This window comes from Caretta caretta, chromosome 8, assembly GCF_965140235.1.
Source record: "Caretta caretta isolate rCarCar2 chromosome 8, rCarCar1.hap1, whole genome shotgun sequence".
Classification (NCBI taxonomy): Eukaryota; Metazoa; Chordata; order Testudines; family Cheloniidae; genus Caretta; species Caretta caretta.
The window spans coordinates 93,432,181-93,448,857 of NC_134213.1; the positions used below are offsets into that span (position 1 = coordinate 93,432,181).

At 40.4% G+C, this 16,677-nt stretch overlaps 1 protein-coding gene across 1 annotated transcript; it reads left to right on the forward strand.

Annotated features, from left to right (window-relative positions):
* The first annotated feature begins 630 nt into the window (after positions 1 to 630).
* LOC125640754 (cytochrome P450 2J2-like) lies at positions 631 to 16,145 on the forward strand. Its single transcript, XM_048859629.2, has 9 exons — positions 631 to 893; positions 2,470 to 2,632; positions 5,386 to 5,526; positions 7,009 to 7,169; positions 9,840 to 10,016; positions 11,158 to 11,299; positions 12,313 to 12,500; positions 14,018 to 14,156; positions 15,030 to 16,145. The coding sequence occupies exons 1-9, from the start codon at positions 687 to 689 to the stop codon at positions 15,206 to 15,208; spliced, it is 1,497 nt and encodes a 498-aa protein (XP_048715586.1). The 5' UTR covers positions 631 to 686; the 3' UTR covers positions 15,209 to 16,145.
* The last annotated feature ends 532 nt before the right edge of the window (positions 16,146 to 16,677 follow it).

Genomic DNA, 16,677 nt, shown 5'->3' on the forward strand with positions numbered 1-16,677 from the left:
TTGAAGTCACTGGGTGTTTAGGGTGCTCAGCACCTTACGGGATTGGGCTCTTAGGGCCTATTTGTGCCAGCCTTCCTCAGGCTAAACTTCTTTTGACTTCAGTGAGCTTCCCAGGCTTCAGTGGGAGTTGAGGATGCACAGCATCTCATAAATGGTGATCAGCACTTAAGAGGATCAGTCCCTTGGGCATTTGTATGGCGCCCATCACCTCAAGTGCCTTACAGTTTTTAAATTCTATAACTCCCTACATATGTAATTAGTGAAGTAAGCTGCTTTCACTGCAACCTAAAATGTTTGTAATGCTTATAATCCCAATTAGGTATCTGTATAAAGGAGCTCACTGTTAATTAAAGGCAGAGAGGGGGAATGGTTTTCCAGCAAGAAAGCTGAAGGACCTGTCAGAGGGGTAAAGCTGCAAATAAGCTTGCAAGACTGCTTCTGTTTAGCTGAATAAGCAGGGTTTTCTTTGCTGTGAGGGAGTTTAAAACTGCTTATCTTGTGAGGGTTCTGACAACAGAGGTTTGTGAGAAAGCAGCATTCCCTTGGCAAGTCCTGCCAACCAGGCCATTATTAGCAGCTTAGCCAGTTTACTTTACCCACCTCTACCTCCCATCTCAGCAAGACTAGACAAGGGTCAGAGCCCAGGTCCCTTTTGGCATTAAAAAATTTGTACTTTGACAGTCAAGATGCAGCTGCGCTTGTGGTGCATTTTAACTTCCCTTTGGGAAAGGAAGACTGCTCAGACTCTCTTAGTCATTCTGGTTGTGTTTCTTTTAATTGCTGATCATGTGAAAAAGAGACGTCCCAAGAATTTTCCTCCTGGGCCACTACTGTTTCCTTTCATTGGCACTATTGTGGACTTTAAGCAGCCCATCCACCTCGCTCTGCAGAAGGTAAGAGCCTGACTGAAGTTTATCATATTAATGCTTTGCATGTACAGAGCGTGTTCTATAGCAGACCCTTGGAAATGCTCTACAGACAGTAAGCCTGACAGCCTGTGGTGTAGGTAACTGTTACAGGACCTTGCTGGGTGCAGATGGGACCTAAATGCAGCAGAACTCCAGCGGAGGGGTTGTGTAGAAGCTGACTCCATCCCACCTCTGCCTCTCTGTGGTATCACGGAAGGGCTGAGACAGATTGGGGAAGGGATGATAGGTGATTGGTGGATTCACAATTATGCAGACTTATGAAGAGCCTTTGTCCATTTACTTTGCCTTTGTTCTGGTGCCCAGGATGCGTCCCATTCCATCTATTTTACAGATGGAAGAGCTAAGGCACAAAGAGGTTAAGTGCCTATGGGACTTGCTCAGGGTCACACAGAGAAGCAGTGGCAGAGCCAGGAATAGTATCCAAGAGTCCTAACTGCCAGTGAAGTCAGTGGCGCTTTGACAATTGACACCAGCCGAGGATCTTCCCCTGAAAAAGTGGAGGAGGGGGCTTACCCTCCATTATAACTGGCTGGGCAAAGTAACATCCCTCCGGGGTCTGGCTTGTTTTCTTTTGCTATTCCTTTAAAATACGTCTTCTCTTGTGTTGCATCCAGCCTAGGCCTGGGTGCTGTTCTCACAGGCTCCCATTCCTCTTGAGTGAAGCCTGGGAGAACTTGGGAAACACATGTCTGATAGGTTTTAGGCATCAAAATAACAATTATGCTTGTAAGACAAGGGCCAGCTATAATTCCTTGTACTTCTTTTGCTGTGTTGAAGAAGGATCCTACAGATGATGAAGACATCCCATTCGGGCAGAGCATTAAGGGCATTATCAATGCTTTTAGGCCTCTGATTTGTCCTCTTCTTCCCACTCAGAACTGTTACAATCTGATGGAGAAAACACTCCTGATCCTAAATGGTAATGGTATCTTCCTTTCCTGGAAAAAGAGAACATGTGGGATCAAAAGTGAATGTTCAGTGTGGAAGGTATTAACCTGCTGAGGAAGATAAGGGCTGGCCTAAATATTAAGCACAGTCTGACTCTGACTGGTGGTGGCAGGTGTCTTAAACCCTGTCCATACAGATGCTATATGCACACATTGGTAAGGGAATATGCCATGGAAAATCCAGGCCTTGGCAGATGCTCTATAAGCCAATATGCAAAGTTTTAGTTCTAACCGCCTAGATTTAGTTCTACGTGTGTAAAAGCGTGGGGCGGGGGGGGAGGGCACGGAGATGATGAGGAACCATTATAATGGAGTTTATCTTTTTTTGATGAGAACTTTGGCCTAACGTTGGTCCCATATGTTACCAAACATTCCAGGAGGATCATCTGGATCATCCTCTAGCATTAGTGTTCCAGTGTGTAAGAGTCATGTCCAAGTTATACAGAGCAGAGCTTTAGGCAATGCCTATGATCAGATTGCTAAGGAGGCATCTCTCCTACACTACAGCTTGCCAGTATTTTTGTACCATCTCCATCCTTCCAGTGGCTTGTTTGACACAGAAGGTAACTAAATCAGAGGAACGTGTCTTTCAGCTTATTGGCCGGTATGGCAACATTTTCAGTGTGCAGTTTGGAAATCTGACATTTGTGGTGGTCAACGGATGCCAACTCGTGAAGGAAGCTCTTATCCATCAAGCTGAAGTATTTGCAGATCGACCACATATACCACTTCTCCGTGAAATTTTTAAAGGCCTTGGTGAGTTCCCGTGATGTGGTTGTCATTGGTTGCTACTTCGCCTGAACAGCAGCATGACCATTCCAAAAAAAAAAAAAAAAAAAAGCTGAATTCTGCCCTTGGCTACAATCCCAGCAACTTTACCTGGGATGCACAGGAGAGCTGGAATTGTTCCAGTGTTTCTAAATCTCAGTGAGGAAATATTATTTTACTCCCTCTCTCTGAAAGATTGGGGGATGGGATCGTTCTGACTGGTTTCACTGAATTTAACATGAGAGCTAGTATGGAGTGTAAACAGCCCCTCTCAATTTTGGGTCAGCTGGACACCATAACATATAAAGCACTTTTGCTGAATAGGACCTAGATTTTTTTAGGGTATTGAAAATACCTTTAAACATCTGGCCCTAGGCTAGCTACATATTTACTGCAGGTTTGGTATTTCTGAACCTGAATCAATTCCCGAAATCTCAATGACCTGGAAAACGTGAACTAGCAATGGGGAAGAGACACAGCTATCTTTTAGGCTAAAATTTTCAAACTTGGGTTGCCTGAGGCTAGGGTCCTAAATCCATGTAGGCACCTAAACAGAAGTGGTCTGACTTCCAAAGGCACTGCAGCACTTGCAGCGTCCAGTGCTTTGGACCTTTGGCCACTTTGGTTTAGGTGCCTACATAGCTGCAGGGCCCTAACCTCAGGCAACAAGATTGGAAAATGTTGACCTTAAAAACCATTGTTTGCAGTATTGTAGCCGTGTTGGTCCCAGGATATTAGAGAGACAAGGAGGGTGAGATAATATCTTTTATTGGAACAACTTCTACTGCGGAGAGACAAGCTTTCAAGCCACATAGAGCTCTGTAGAAGACAAGCTCCCTGAAGAAGAGCTCTGTGTAAGCTCGAAAGTGTGTCTCTCTCGCCAACAGAAGTTGCTCCACTAAAAGATATTCTCTCATCTATCTAGTCAATCTTAAAATCTGTCAGACACCGATACCTCAGCAATGAGCACAGTAAAAAGAGCTAAATTCGTAGACTGAGTATTGTCCTATCAGTAACAGTAACAGGCATGTAGGAGAAGGATACTGTACAATCACTAAAGCCTGTGCCTGTTGCTGCACTAGGAAAACTCCCTGCTAACTGTACAGGCCCAGAAACTGTACACCTAAATGCCTACACATTTCCCCCATGTAATTTCAGGTGGGTGCAATTATCTATCTAATCGAACACTCCCACTCATTCTGTAAATCATTCTGTTAGGTTGATGTGAATTGCAAAACATGTGTTTGTATTTCATCTTAGAGCTTGGTGCACTTCAATGTTTGGCAAAGTGACTCTGTGTATATAAGGCCAAAATCAAACTTAGTCCTGACTGAGGTAAACTCCCACTGACATTGGAAAGTTTGTCTTCTACTTGGGGCTGCGTACTACTGGGAAGAAATAGAAGGAAAAAATAGAATAAGAGAAGAAAAGAAGAGTAAAATATTTGAAGTAAACAGGGATGGTGGTTACATTTTGAGCATTTCTGAGTGCAGTTGTCCTGAAGCTTTCCCATCCGTGTCTGTGTCTCTCTCTTTCAATGCTCAGTAGTAAACAGCATGGTAATGTAAATGCTCTTGATCATCCTGTGAGAGGTACACACATAGCTACCCCTGAAGATAATGGGAGTCTGTCAGTAAAAACAGGGTGTCTGCTTCTGCTGCCTATACTCAGGCTAGGCAGTGCTTACAGGAGAGCCCACTGAGGTCAATGGGATTGCTCACACAAACAGCTTCTTCTCAGTGTGAGTGAGGCTGGTGCAATCAAGCCCTTAGTAATCACCTCAGCATTTGGCCCAAATATCCTAGTATCTGTTTATACCTGGGGAACTATTTAGATTAAAGGAGCTAAATAAATGCAAGAGGCCAGACACCTTTAAAGAGTTTCACAGGAGATGGGACAGTGGGAGGGGTGGCCAGAGCTCTGAGGCAGCTGCAAGCATTCTTTCTCTCAGGTGCTTGGCTGGCTGGTTCTTGCTCACATGCTGAGAGTCTAACTGATTGCCTATGTGGGGTCAGGAAGGAATTTCCCCCAGGTCAGATTGGCAGTCCCCATGGGGGTCTGTTTGGCCTCCTTCTGCAGCATGTGTGTTTAGTTCTCTTGCCAGGGTTTATGTGGGTATATCTCACTGAATCATTTCTTTGCCATTGCAGGGACCTTGAGCGCTGGTCTCCCTCTGTCCCTCCTATAGCATGGAACAGTCTAGTCTCCTGTGGACTGCGACACTTTGGTTTCTTTCAGTTGTGGGGTGGTCTTGGTGGATTGTGATATACGGGAGATCAGGCTAAATGATCTAGAGGTTATCTCTTAAGGGTGGGGATTTGTCACATCCCAGAGAGACATAGCTCCACTGATGTAAGTTTTCTGTGTAGACCAGCCTGTGTGACTCTTTTTTTAATTTCCCCGTTACTTTTCTTTCCTCCAGCTGCACGCAGCACCACGGCTGAACCTTACAGAGAAAATCACTCCCCACATGCAGGTCTCCCAACACTGTAATAGTACTAATAGTAAACTACTTGTGCTTACCCCTTTTATTCACACAAAGCTCAAGAGAAAAGGGGGAAAAGCAGATTAAAGCAAATCTGTAAAGCTAGCTCCAGAGTGTAAGCCGATTGCTTTTGGGTTTTAATTCCCATGCAAAAATGTACTTTAAAAATAAGTTTGTTTTTTTTAATACTCTAATGATGATTTTTAAACTGTTTCCTGCATACGGCAAAACATACACATATATATAAAAATTGCAGGGCTGATATCATCAAATGGACGTATCTGGAGGCAACAAAGAAAATTTGTTTTATCGGCCCTGAAAAGCATTGGTGTAAGCTTTGAAGAACGAATACAGGAAGAGAGCAGATATCTTACTGAAGCAATAGAGGAAGAGAAAGGTAAGAAATGAACTTACATTATTTTGTCCTAAGATTTTAGCTATGCTTTTCTCAGGACAGTCGCACAGAGATCTTGATCAGCCCCCTTGATCCGTGCCAACACTACCCATGGCCTTTGGGGAGCCTAGGCCAGAAACACCTGGAATGGTTGTGACACGTAAATATATGCACCATGATGGCACCAGTGAAAGGAATAACCATAGGAAAACAGGAATTGCCATATGAGATCAAGACCTGGGCTCCATCTACTCTGGTAGCCTATCTCCGAAAGTGGCCAGTACAAGATGCTTCAGAAGGAAGTGCAAAGAGGTCCATTATGGACAATTATGCAATAATCTGCCCAAACAAGAGGTTTATCTATTTTTTCTTTTTATTATTTTTATTATGATTGGGGCTCCTAGGCACTATCAAGAATCAAGGCTTCTTTGTGCTAGAAAATATGTTTTATATGTATTGGGAAAATAAACATAGAAGATTTCAGTAGTATTTGGATACGTAACAGAACAGCACATGCAATGCATGATGTTGGGGGGAGGGATAGCCCAGTGGTTTGAGCATTGGCCTGCTAAACCCAGGGTTGTGAGTTCAATCGTTGAGGGGGCCATTTAGGGATCTGGGGCAAAAATTGGGGATTGGTCCTGCTTTGAGCAGGGGGGTTGGACTAGATGACCTCCTGAGGTCCCTTCCAACCCTGATATTCTATCTATGTAATCTTTATTTTAAAAAAGCATATGATTTATATGTATTGTTATCCAATAATGGATTTTTAAGCAGCCATCCAGACTTATCCTCCCATAACTTTCTATTTGTCTTTTATAGTTTATATAGGTATGCCAAGAAATCCGTTGTTGTGGTGTTTGTGGAATACAGTTAGTATGCAATGTGTAGAGGAGAGCTAATCTTTAAAGGGATGCAGTCTGGTTGTTTAGGACCAATAAGAAAATGTTATTAAAATGTACAAAACCTAAGACTATATTAATATTATAAATGGTTTCCTGGATACTTTAGTTGGGTTTCCCCTGCAATATTTAAAACCCAAACGTGTCAGCTTTGTGCTAGGGCACAAAAGTTGAAAGTTAAATCGACTAGAAACTGACTATAGAACTGTTAGAAAATAAGAATACTTAGATCTTATGTAGAGCTTTTCCATATGTAGATGTTAATATGCTTTAAGTAGATGAGTAACCAAATATTAACCCCATTTAACAGATGGGAATCTGAAGTCCTCAGAGGTTCAGTGGATTGCCCCAGGTCCTAACAAGCCAGTGAAGAGCTAGAAATAGGACCCAGGTCTGCTGACTCATAGTCTGGGAGTCCCTATTCATTTGCCATACTGAATGTAGCGTAAAACCAAAACAGTATAAGTGGTAAAAAGTAAATTGGATTTAAAATAATATTTCAGTTTTAAGAATCTACAGTGGTATTATTACACTAGTCTGGAATATTTTTAAACTGACACTGTACCTATATTTTCTCCTCCAGGGCAACCATTTGACCCTCATTATAAAATTAATAGTGCTGTTTCAAATATTATCTCTTCCATCACTTTTGGGGAGCGCTTTGAATACCATGACAGTCAGTTCCAGGAATTACTGCATTTACTCTCTGAGACATTACTCCTCATAGGAAATTTTTGGGGCCAGGTAAAGCTGGTTTGTTTTTTGATTTCAGACACCTGAAAAGTAAAGTGGTTAGAGTGAGAGCAGAATCAAGTGAGGGGAATCTGACTTTTCCTTGTAAAAAAAAAAGTATAATGATCTATGGGAAATGACCCTGTATTCCTTCACGTGAGTATCGTTTCCTTAATTCTGGTTTTTATTTGGGCTGTCGATTAATCGCAGTTAACTCACACGACTAACTCAGAAAAATTAATTGCAATTAAGAAAATTAATCGTGATTAATCACAGTTTTAATTGCACTGTTAAACAATGGAATACCAATTGAAATTTATTCAACATTTTGGATGTTTTTCTACATTTTCAAATATATTGATTTCAGTTACAATGCAGAATACAAAGTGTGCAGTGCTCACTTTATATTATTTTTATTACAAGTATTTGCAAAAATTATAAACAAAAGAAATAGTATTTTTCAATTCACCTCGTACAATATCGTAATGCAATCTCTTTATCATGAAAATGCAACTTACAAATGTAAGGTTTTTTTGTTACCTAACTGCACTCAAAAACAAAACAACGTAAAAATTTAGCAGCTACAAGTCCACTCAGTCCTACTTCTTGTTCAGACATTGACTAAGACAAACAAGTTTGTTAATATTTATGGGAGATAATGCTGCCAGCTTCTTATTTACAATGTCTACTGAAAGTGAGAACAGGCATTCGCATGGCACTTTTGTAGCCAGCATTGCAAGGTATGTATGTGCCAGATATGCGAAACATTCGTATGCCCTCTCATGTTTCAGCCACCATTCCAGAGGACATGCTTCCATGCTGATGACGCTCATTAAAAAATAATGCATAAATTAAATTTGTGACTGAAGTCCTTGTGGGAGAATAGTATGTCTCCTGCTTTGTTTTACCTGCATTCTGCCATGTATTCCATATTATAGCACTCTCAGATGATGACCCAGCATGTGTTGTTCATTTTAAGAACACTTTCACTGCAGATTTGACAAAACGCAAAGAAGGTACCAATGTGGGATTTGTAAAGATCGCTATAGCACTCGACCCAAGATTTAAGAATCTGAAGTGCCTTCCAAAATCTGAGAGGGATGAGGTGTGGTGCATGCTTTCGGAAGTCTTAAAAGAGCAACACTCTGATGTGGAAACTACAGAACCTGAACCACCAAAAAAGAAAATCAACCTTCTGCTAGTGGCATCTGACTCAGATGATGAAAGTGAACATGCGTTGGTCTGCACTGCTTTGGATCTTTATGGAGCAGAACCAGTCATCAGCATGGAAGCACATCCTCTGGAATGGTGGTTGAAGCATGAAGGGACATATGAATCTTTAGTGCATCTGGCACGTAAATATCTTGTGACGCTGGCTACAACAATGTCATGTGAATGCCTGTTCTCACTTTCAGGTGACAATGTAAACAAGAAGTAGACAGTATTATCTCCTGCAAATGTAAACAAACTTGTTTGTCGAGTGATTGGCTGAACAAGAAGTAAGACTGAGTGGACTTTGTTTTATTGTTGAATGCAGTTATTTTTTGTACATAATTCTACATTTGTAAGTTCAACTTTCATGATAAAGAGATTGTATTACATTACTTGTATGAGGTGAATTGAAAAATACTATTTCTTTTTTTATAGCACAAATATTTGTAATAAAAAATAAATATAAAGTGAGCACTGTACAGTGTGTTCTGTGTTGTAATTGAAGTCAATATATTTGAAAATGTAGAAAACATCCAAAAATATTTAAATAAGTGGTATTCTATTATTGTTTAACAATGCGATTAATCGTGATTAATTTCTTTAATCGCTTCACAGCCCTACTTTTCACATAAAATGGTGTGGGTGCTAAAAAAGAGAGAAACCACCAAGTATGTTGTTTCACATCCAAGCTATATGAAAACACAAATGTTGTGTGATCGTGATGCAAATCCTGTAGCACGTCAGGTTCATTTAAAAGGTTTATCCATAGATGTGTTTGGGAAATTTCATAAACTTCTACAATTTCTATGGAAAATGGACAAAATTATCCTTAAAATCCCCCCCCCCCCCCCCCCAGTTTTCAACTAGATTTATTCCTGAATCATACTGGGGATGATCATAGCATTTACCTACCTCACAGAGGTGTTGTGACGATAAATACATTTAAGATTGTGATTTGAGATCTACTGATGAAAAGCACTAGAACTAGGTATTTATTATTATTATTTGTTAATGACTGGCCTGAGTTTCCAGATTTATAACTAGATCTGGCCAATACTGATTGATTTGGAGTTTTACTGTGAATAGATTATGCAGTTCTGCATACTGTGGGTCAGACTCTGATCTCAGTTATATCTGTAGAACTCCACAGTCAATTGATTTATTCTGGGCCTACACCATAAGACTCTGGTTGGTTTTTTTAAGTTTTTGTTTCAGATTAAGGGATTTTATTGGCCAGCATGAGTTCCAAAAAAAATAAACTTTTATTGTCAGAAAACAGTGGGTCTAAATCACACCCATTTCACACCAGTGTAACTCCATTGACTTCAGTGGAATAACTCCTGCTTTGCCCTGGTGTAAATGTTTGGAGAATCAGGCTAATAAACTGTGCTAGATGTGTTAAACTGTAATCGATTTTTTTTCTTGATCCTACGAGGTATTAATTTTTCCTGTTCCCTTACATCTTAACAGCTGTATAATGCTTTCCCCTGGCTAATGAGGTGGGTCCCAGGGCCCCATAATAAAATTTTCAAACATTGGGAGAAACTTAAATATTTTGTGAAAGGAGTGATTGCAAAGCACAAGGGGGACTGGAATTCATCTGAAACCCGAAACTTCATTGACTGTTATCTGAAGGAAATAGAAAAGGTAAGAGGACAAAGAGAAACAACAATTTACCGCGCAACGGAAAGAAAAAGCAATAGACAACACTTAGAATTTAGACACTAGCTTCTCAGATAAGCTATCTGGAGCTGTGTTTGTCATTTGGATTTTGCCATTCTAAATTGCTCACTAATTCTTTTAGGGCAAAATTTTCTAAGAAAAGTTGTTTGAATGGATAGTTATTTTTCGTTTAAAAGTACTTGCAATGTACAGCAAGCTGTTTTAAAGCACTTGGAAGGTCACTTAATCTAATGTACTTGAGAATTCTCAAGTACAATTTTTTTAATGAAATTTAACATTAAAAAATGTTGAAAAAAAATTTAACATTAAAAAATTTTAAAAAGTCCTTGATTTGCCAAAAGTCACTGCCCTGCCATACTGCACATGGGATTTTCAAAATGGTCTAGGGGAAATAAGGATGTATCACAAACTAATTAACGTAAATCAGAGACCCAGTCCTGAAACTCTGATGGACATGAGTTAATATCAAAAACATCAATAGGACTGTTCAACTGAATATGGTTTTCTAACGTGACTATGATTTACAAGATTGCAATGCAGAAGGAATATGGTGGGTGGGGGGTGCTAAGGTGCATTTAAGTCATCTTTGCACCCTCCTCCTCAGGTGCTGGAAAGGCCCCTGGAGTAACTTAGACAGCCCTGGGATCCTAAGTTACAGCAGCCTGGGTGGCATTATGGGCCGCAGCACTGAACAGAATCTTTGCAGTGCATCACGCTGTGGCTCTGCCCTTGACACATTTCCTGCCCTGGGATTAGGAAAGTGGTCCTCAAAAGGCAGCCTGCCAGCCATCTGTCCCATTGCCTCTATTGGGGGGGATCCTCCTCCAGGTGTCACCAGGGCTTTTGGGGCCCCCTGCTTTGACCTTCTTACCCAAAGTAAAGGAGCAATGGGGTGCAATTCTCACCCTAGATATATGAAAAAGCCAAGACTGAGATTTCCGAGGCAGTGCAGCGGATTTAGACACAATCTTCTATTAATTTTAACAATTACGTCAATTTGGTGAGGCCTTAGGTTTTTCTTTTGAGGTGGATAATTTGCCCGTCCATGCTACCACATATAACTAATATATATATATATATATTTCTACCTCCTTTTATTTTAAAGTCTAAGGATGATTCCATCTCTTATTTCAATGAGGAAAATCTACTGTGTTGCACACTGGATCTGTTTTTAACTGGGACTGAAACAGCTGCCACAACCATACGCTGGGCTCTGCTGTACATGGCAGTATATCCCAAAATTCAAGGTAGATTTTGTAATGGTTTAAAATTGAAATTGTCCTTCCTTCCTTTCAGTTTATTCCTTATAGGCCTGATTCAAAGCCCACTGAAGCCAATGGAATTCTTCCCACTGATTTCTGTGAGCTTTGAATCCAGGCCTTATATTCTGCCCTTAAATTCCTCAGTGAGCCCCAGTAGCTGAAAGATTGCCTTTCTCACTTCACTGGGAACAGCACTGAGAACAACAAATGAATGCTTATTGTACTGGCTACATCTGAGCTTCGGCACTGGAAATCCTCAAGCAAGTGGGGTCTTTGCAGTTCCAAGTGCATAGGTCTCTGCAGAACAACCACCACAAGCATGAGAGGGAAAGGACTGTCTAGCGGTCAATGCTCACTCCTGGGAACTGACTTCTTCTTGGCTTTGCACTGACTTCATGTGTGACCTTGGACAAGCCACTTCACCTCTGTGTGCATCAGTTTCCCCATCTGTAAAATGGGAATGATTCTTAGCTACTTTACAGGGGTAATGTGATGCTTAATTAATTAATATTGAAAGGCATGCTGAAATCTTGAGATAGAAAGTTCCATAAATGTATGATGATTTATTATTAATTGGCACTTTTTGTAACAGCCTCAGCAGGCATCCCCATGACAGAGTGGTCATGAATAATGAAGGCCTGACCCCAAATCCATTGAAGTCAGTGGAAAGACTCCCATTGACTTCAATGGGCTTTGAGCCAGGTCCTGACTTATCTTCCACCAGTTGAGGGCTAGAGCTAGTTCCTTGCAGGCATGGTCAAGGCAGGTTGGCAAGGCAACGTGAGGGAGCCTTGCACTGCTGTTGCCCATGCTGTACCTTTTTGTGACTAAGCACAGCATTTACATCCAGGATTTGGAAGGAGGAAGGAGGCACCTGTCACTCAAAGCACTTTAAAAGTAAAAATGCAGCTGAAAATCTGAACAATTCAAGGCTCTCTAAATAGAAAAACTGCTTCTCCTCATCATAACTGTTAATGTGGCTTTTGGCTTCTTTTCAGAGAAAGTGCAAACAGAAATTGAGACAGTGATTGGCCAGTCCCGGCAACCAATGATGGATGACAAAGAGAATATGCCGTATACCAACGCAGTCCTCAATGAAGTACAAAGGATGGGCAACGTAGTACCTATAAATGTGCCCAGAATGGCAACCAGTGACACTACACTGGCAGGATTCCATTTGCCAAAAGTAACCTGAAAGGAAACCAAACCTTCCTTTCTTCTTCTGTTGGTTTGACGTTAGATCTAACTTTTAATTCTTTTACGGCAAAATCTCATATAATTTAAAAGCAGGTGAAACCATTAGAATCCAATAGCAATTTAACAGAGTACTTTAGAAATTTCTCTAAAAACTAAAATAATAGAGATTGGTATCATTTTCATGACTTTTAAAAATCCATCTATAGAAGTGATATAATTCTTTATTACATTATATATGATCTAAAATCCCATAGAAAAATTATAATTTTCTATTAAGGTCTACAGAAGTTTTCTATAAAGATAACTTTTCTGGAGAAAGGAACTATGTAAAAAGGGCTTCGTTCTCATTTTACAAAAAAATATTCATTTAATTCCTTGATTTTTCTGTGTGCTGCAAAGACTTCAGTTTTGGTGTTAAGAAAAATACAATATAGGGTAATTTCATGAATGATATGAAACTGAGACCCAGAGACCATGGGAGCCAATAGTAAGAGGACATAGAATTTTGATATGTTAGGCTTAAGTGTCTTAGGAAACTCTGCTGTGATAAATAAATAGCACTAATTAAAAGCTAGTTTTTAGCAGCTAGTTTTTAGCAACAAGCACCAAGCTCTCATTCTAATAGTAAATATCAAACAGCCTGTTGTTTCTTATACCTCCCAGTAACCTGATCAGTTGTTTCATGGAGAGAGCTGACTCCTCAATGTTTGTACAATCAATCCTATAACTTGACTGCAATGTTTGCCCCTCTCTGGTGGAGGATGGGAAGTTTCTTGTTATGTGGTAGCAATTTTAGCTTGCTTAAAAAAAAAAAAAAAAAAAAAAAAAGCAACAGCTGAAGCAAGCTTTAGTTTAAAACCTTATGTACACACAGAAATTGCACTAGTTTAACTAAAATCAGTTTGAAAAGTTAAACTGATGCAAACTCCTGTGTGGACACACTTTTATTGGTTTTAAACTGGCTTCCGTTGGTTTAGCCGTACTAACATAATTGTAATTTACTGACACAAGTCAAACCAATAAAAATCAGACTGCAAATAAACTAAAAGTGTCTGTGCAGGGTGTTGCATTGGTTTAATGAAGGCCGTGTCTATACAAGGCTATCCAGAAAAATTAATCTGAATTTAACTAAAGGTGTGAATTTGAAGTATTTTAGTTAAACAGCACTAAATCCCTGTGTGGACACTGTTATTAAACTGAATTAAATCTCCTTTAATTCTGAATTAGTGAGTTCACACGGGGGTTTAAGCAATTTAACTAGTCCACTTCAAATTCACACCTTTAGTTAATTTGAATTAATTTTCTTGGATGTCCTTGTATAGACAAACCTTAAATTGTTAAAGAAAACACCTTTATTTAAACCAATTCCACTGTGTGTGTAGATCAGGTCTAAGAGAAGTAATAAAATAGTGTTAAAAACAAAATGGCTCAATATGTAACCTTCAAGCACACACCCACCGACTTGTTTTTAGTTCTCATTCTCCTCCTCCTCCTCCCCTTTTGCAGGGTACCACTTTGATCCCCAATTTGACATCAATAATGGTCGACAAGAATGTGTGGGAAACTCCTGATACATTTAATCCTGAGCATTTCCTGGAAAATGGCCAGTTTAGGAAGCGGGAAGCCTTTCTGCCTTTTTCTGCAGGTGAGACCATGTGTGAGGGAATGTTTTTGCATGAAAAGGCCAATGTCATATTTTAAAAGTAGATGAAGCTAGGAAGTGCCATCCCAGGACAAACCAATAGTCCATCTTGTCCAGTGTTCTGTCTCTGACACTAGCCATTACCTGATGCTTCAGAGGAAAACTTAAAATCCTTGTAATGGGCAATACTAACTGGGCAATACTGTACCACAAAGGAAAATTCCTTCCTCACTCCATCTACCAATGCAGGCTTTTTTACTGTATTTGTTAATAGTGCAAGTCGGCTGTTAACTGGTTTTCAGAGTTTGCCTCTGAGAACAATCTCCAACATTTTCATTAAGTGGTAAAGCTCTGAGGAAAGTTCCCACATTCTTGTTGGATAACAGTCCCTCCCCACTGTCAACGAAGAGATCTCTCATGCAGAAGAATGTTCAATGGACATACAAGAGGAGGAAATATAGGGAAGAGGATATCTAGGAGCCATCATAATTCTAACTAAGTATAAAGGATGATCATAAAGTCCTATTCAGCTTCTCATAGTGGGGCTTTGTGTGTACAGTATTAGCTCAGAGGCAGCAGCAGACTCATAGTCCAGCCGCTAGAGGGTTTCAAAGATGCACAGTGTTAATGTGGATATAATTAGAGATGTCGAGAGCTCCTTTGAGACTATCAGTACATTTTATAATAATAATAGTCCCCAAATCTTACATGGCAAACACCAAGGTAGTAGTACTGATTAGATTAAGGCAATTGGCAAGTTTTTCAGGGAACTTACTGTCTGAGTGAATTTTTAATGGAACAGAACGCTGTGTTTGCTATCGCTTAACCCTGTAATTATAGCAGTAATCCATCAGCTGCTCTTTCTTCCCCTTCCAGGAAAGCGGGTTTGCCCTGGAGAGCAGCTGGCTAGAACAGAGCTGTTCATCTTCTTCACCACCCTTATTCAGAAATTCACATTCCGAGCTCCAGAGAACGTGGAGTTAAACTTTGAATTCACAATAAGCCTCACACGCTGTCCGAAGCCATTCCAGATTTGTGCTGTTTCTCGCTGCTGAAGATCAGGAAGATGTTGTTGGTTTTGCTTCTCATTAAACATCTGCTGTTCAAGGAGAAAAGCTCCCCTCCTTCCCTCCCTCCCTGTCTGCCCCATTACTTAAGTTTTTCTCTATTTTCATTTTTTTCCCAGTTATTTTGTGCCAGGAGTTTCCTAGCAACCAGATTATGGGTTGTGGGACATCTGTGCCCCTGAGATTGCTCCAGGCAACAGTAATGGGTATGTTACCTAGAGTACACTGCCCTTTGGTGGGAGTAGCCTGATTCTCCCTGAGGTCTGCCAAGGAATGGGCTCTTACTTGGTGCCCCTTGTCTCAAAGTGACAAGACAGTGGGAACTATCACTTGCTCCCATTCTGGCAGTAAAAGCACTCAGACACTGTTGGGAGCCTGGGACATGAAGGCAGCAGTTGGACTTGCCCGTGGTGGGAAATATGATTCTTAAACAATCATGGAGGTGGATGGAGGTTTACAAGTAGCACTAGAACCCAAATCTCCTAGATTTCAGGTTGGGTCAGGGACCTAGTCAAACTTTTGGCAGCCTCTAGTCAGGGTTCTTGTATTACATTCCCAACCCTGCCACTGACAGGTATGGTAGCCTTGGGTAAGTTGCTTATGTCAAAATTTTCAAAAGCGGCCTCTGATTTGGTGTACTTCAATTGAGATATCTCGTCTTGGTAAAGCACTTCGTTGGGTGACATGGAGGGCAAGTCAGAAAGGTCACGGAAAATGGGCACCCAAAAATTGAGGCCAAAATCAGAGGCCACTTTTGAACATTTTGGCCTTATCCACTCTGGGCCTCTGCTAATCACCTTGAGAAATGGTTATATTGCTAGTTATTACTTGAGTCATGCAGATGATGTCAGTAAAGCTGGTCAGATAATAGGGCTTTTTTTTCCTGTTGACATTCCTTATTTTTTTTTTTTTTTTTGGCAAAAAGTCCAATAAGAAAATATTTTGGCCAAAACGCAAAAAAATGTTGCTGGAAAACAGTAATACTTCAATTTGGTAATGCTGCTGTGGTGTCTCATGGGAGTTGTAGTTCACGTACCTCATGCTCCCATTCTCCTTTCTAGGCTGCACTCCCTGGCTGAAATACATTTCCTATGATATACCATGGTTTCCCCCTTGGAGGAAGAGGCGATGCATCATGGGAGTCCCTAGTCATGGTGGCTCATGGGAAATGTAGGAAAATGGAAACATGGCCAACCAATCTACAACTCCCACAATGCAGTGCATGAGCATATCCAACTCTAAATATTTTGGTTTTCAAGAGTTTGGGGTTTTGATGAAAAATCAAAATTTTCTATTGAAAGCGGATGCTTTCTGCAAAAAGTTCAGCTTAGTCAAAACCCCAAATTTGCCATAAAAAAATTAAATGCAAGATTTTCAGTCAACCCAGTTGTAAAGCTTAATTAACGAATGCTTCTGAAGTGCATTGAGAGTGCCACAGACGTACAAGCCATTATATC

Bases quoted from the DNA above. Each gene is read 5' to 3' on its own strand.
- LOC125640754 (XM_048859629.2), top strand. From the start codon at position 687: ATGCAGCTGCGCTTGTGGTGCATTTTAACTTCCCTTTGGGAAAGGAAG. The intron at 2,633-5,385 runs GTGAGTTCCCGT...TAAAAATTGCAG, and splicing joins TGAAATTTTTAAAGGCCTTG to GGCTGATATCATCAAATGGA. The intron at 10,017-11,157 runs GTAAGAGGACAA...TTTATTTTAAAG, and splicing joins ATCTGAAGGAAATAGAAAAG to TCTAAGGATGATTCCATCTC.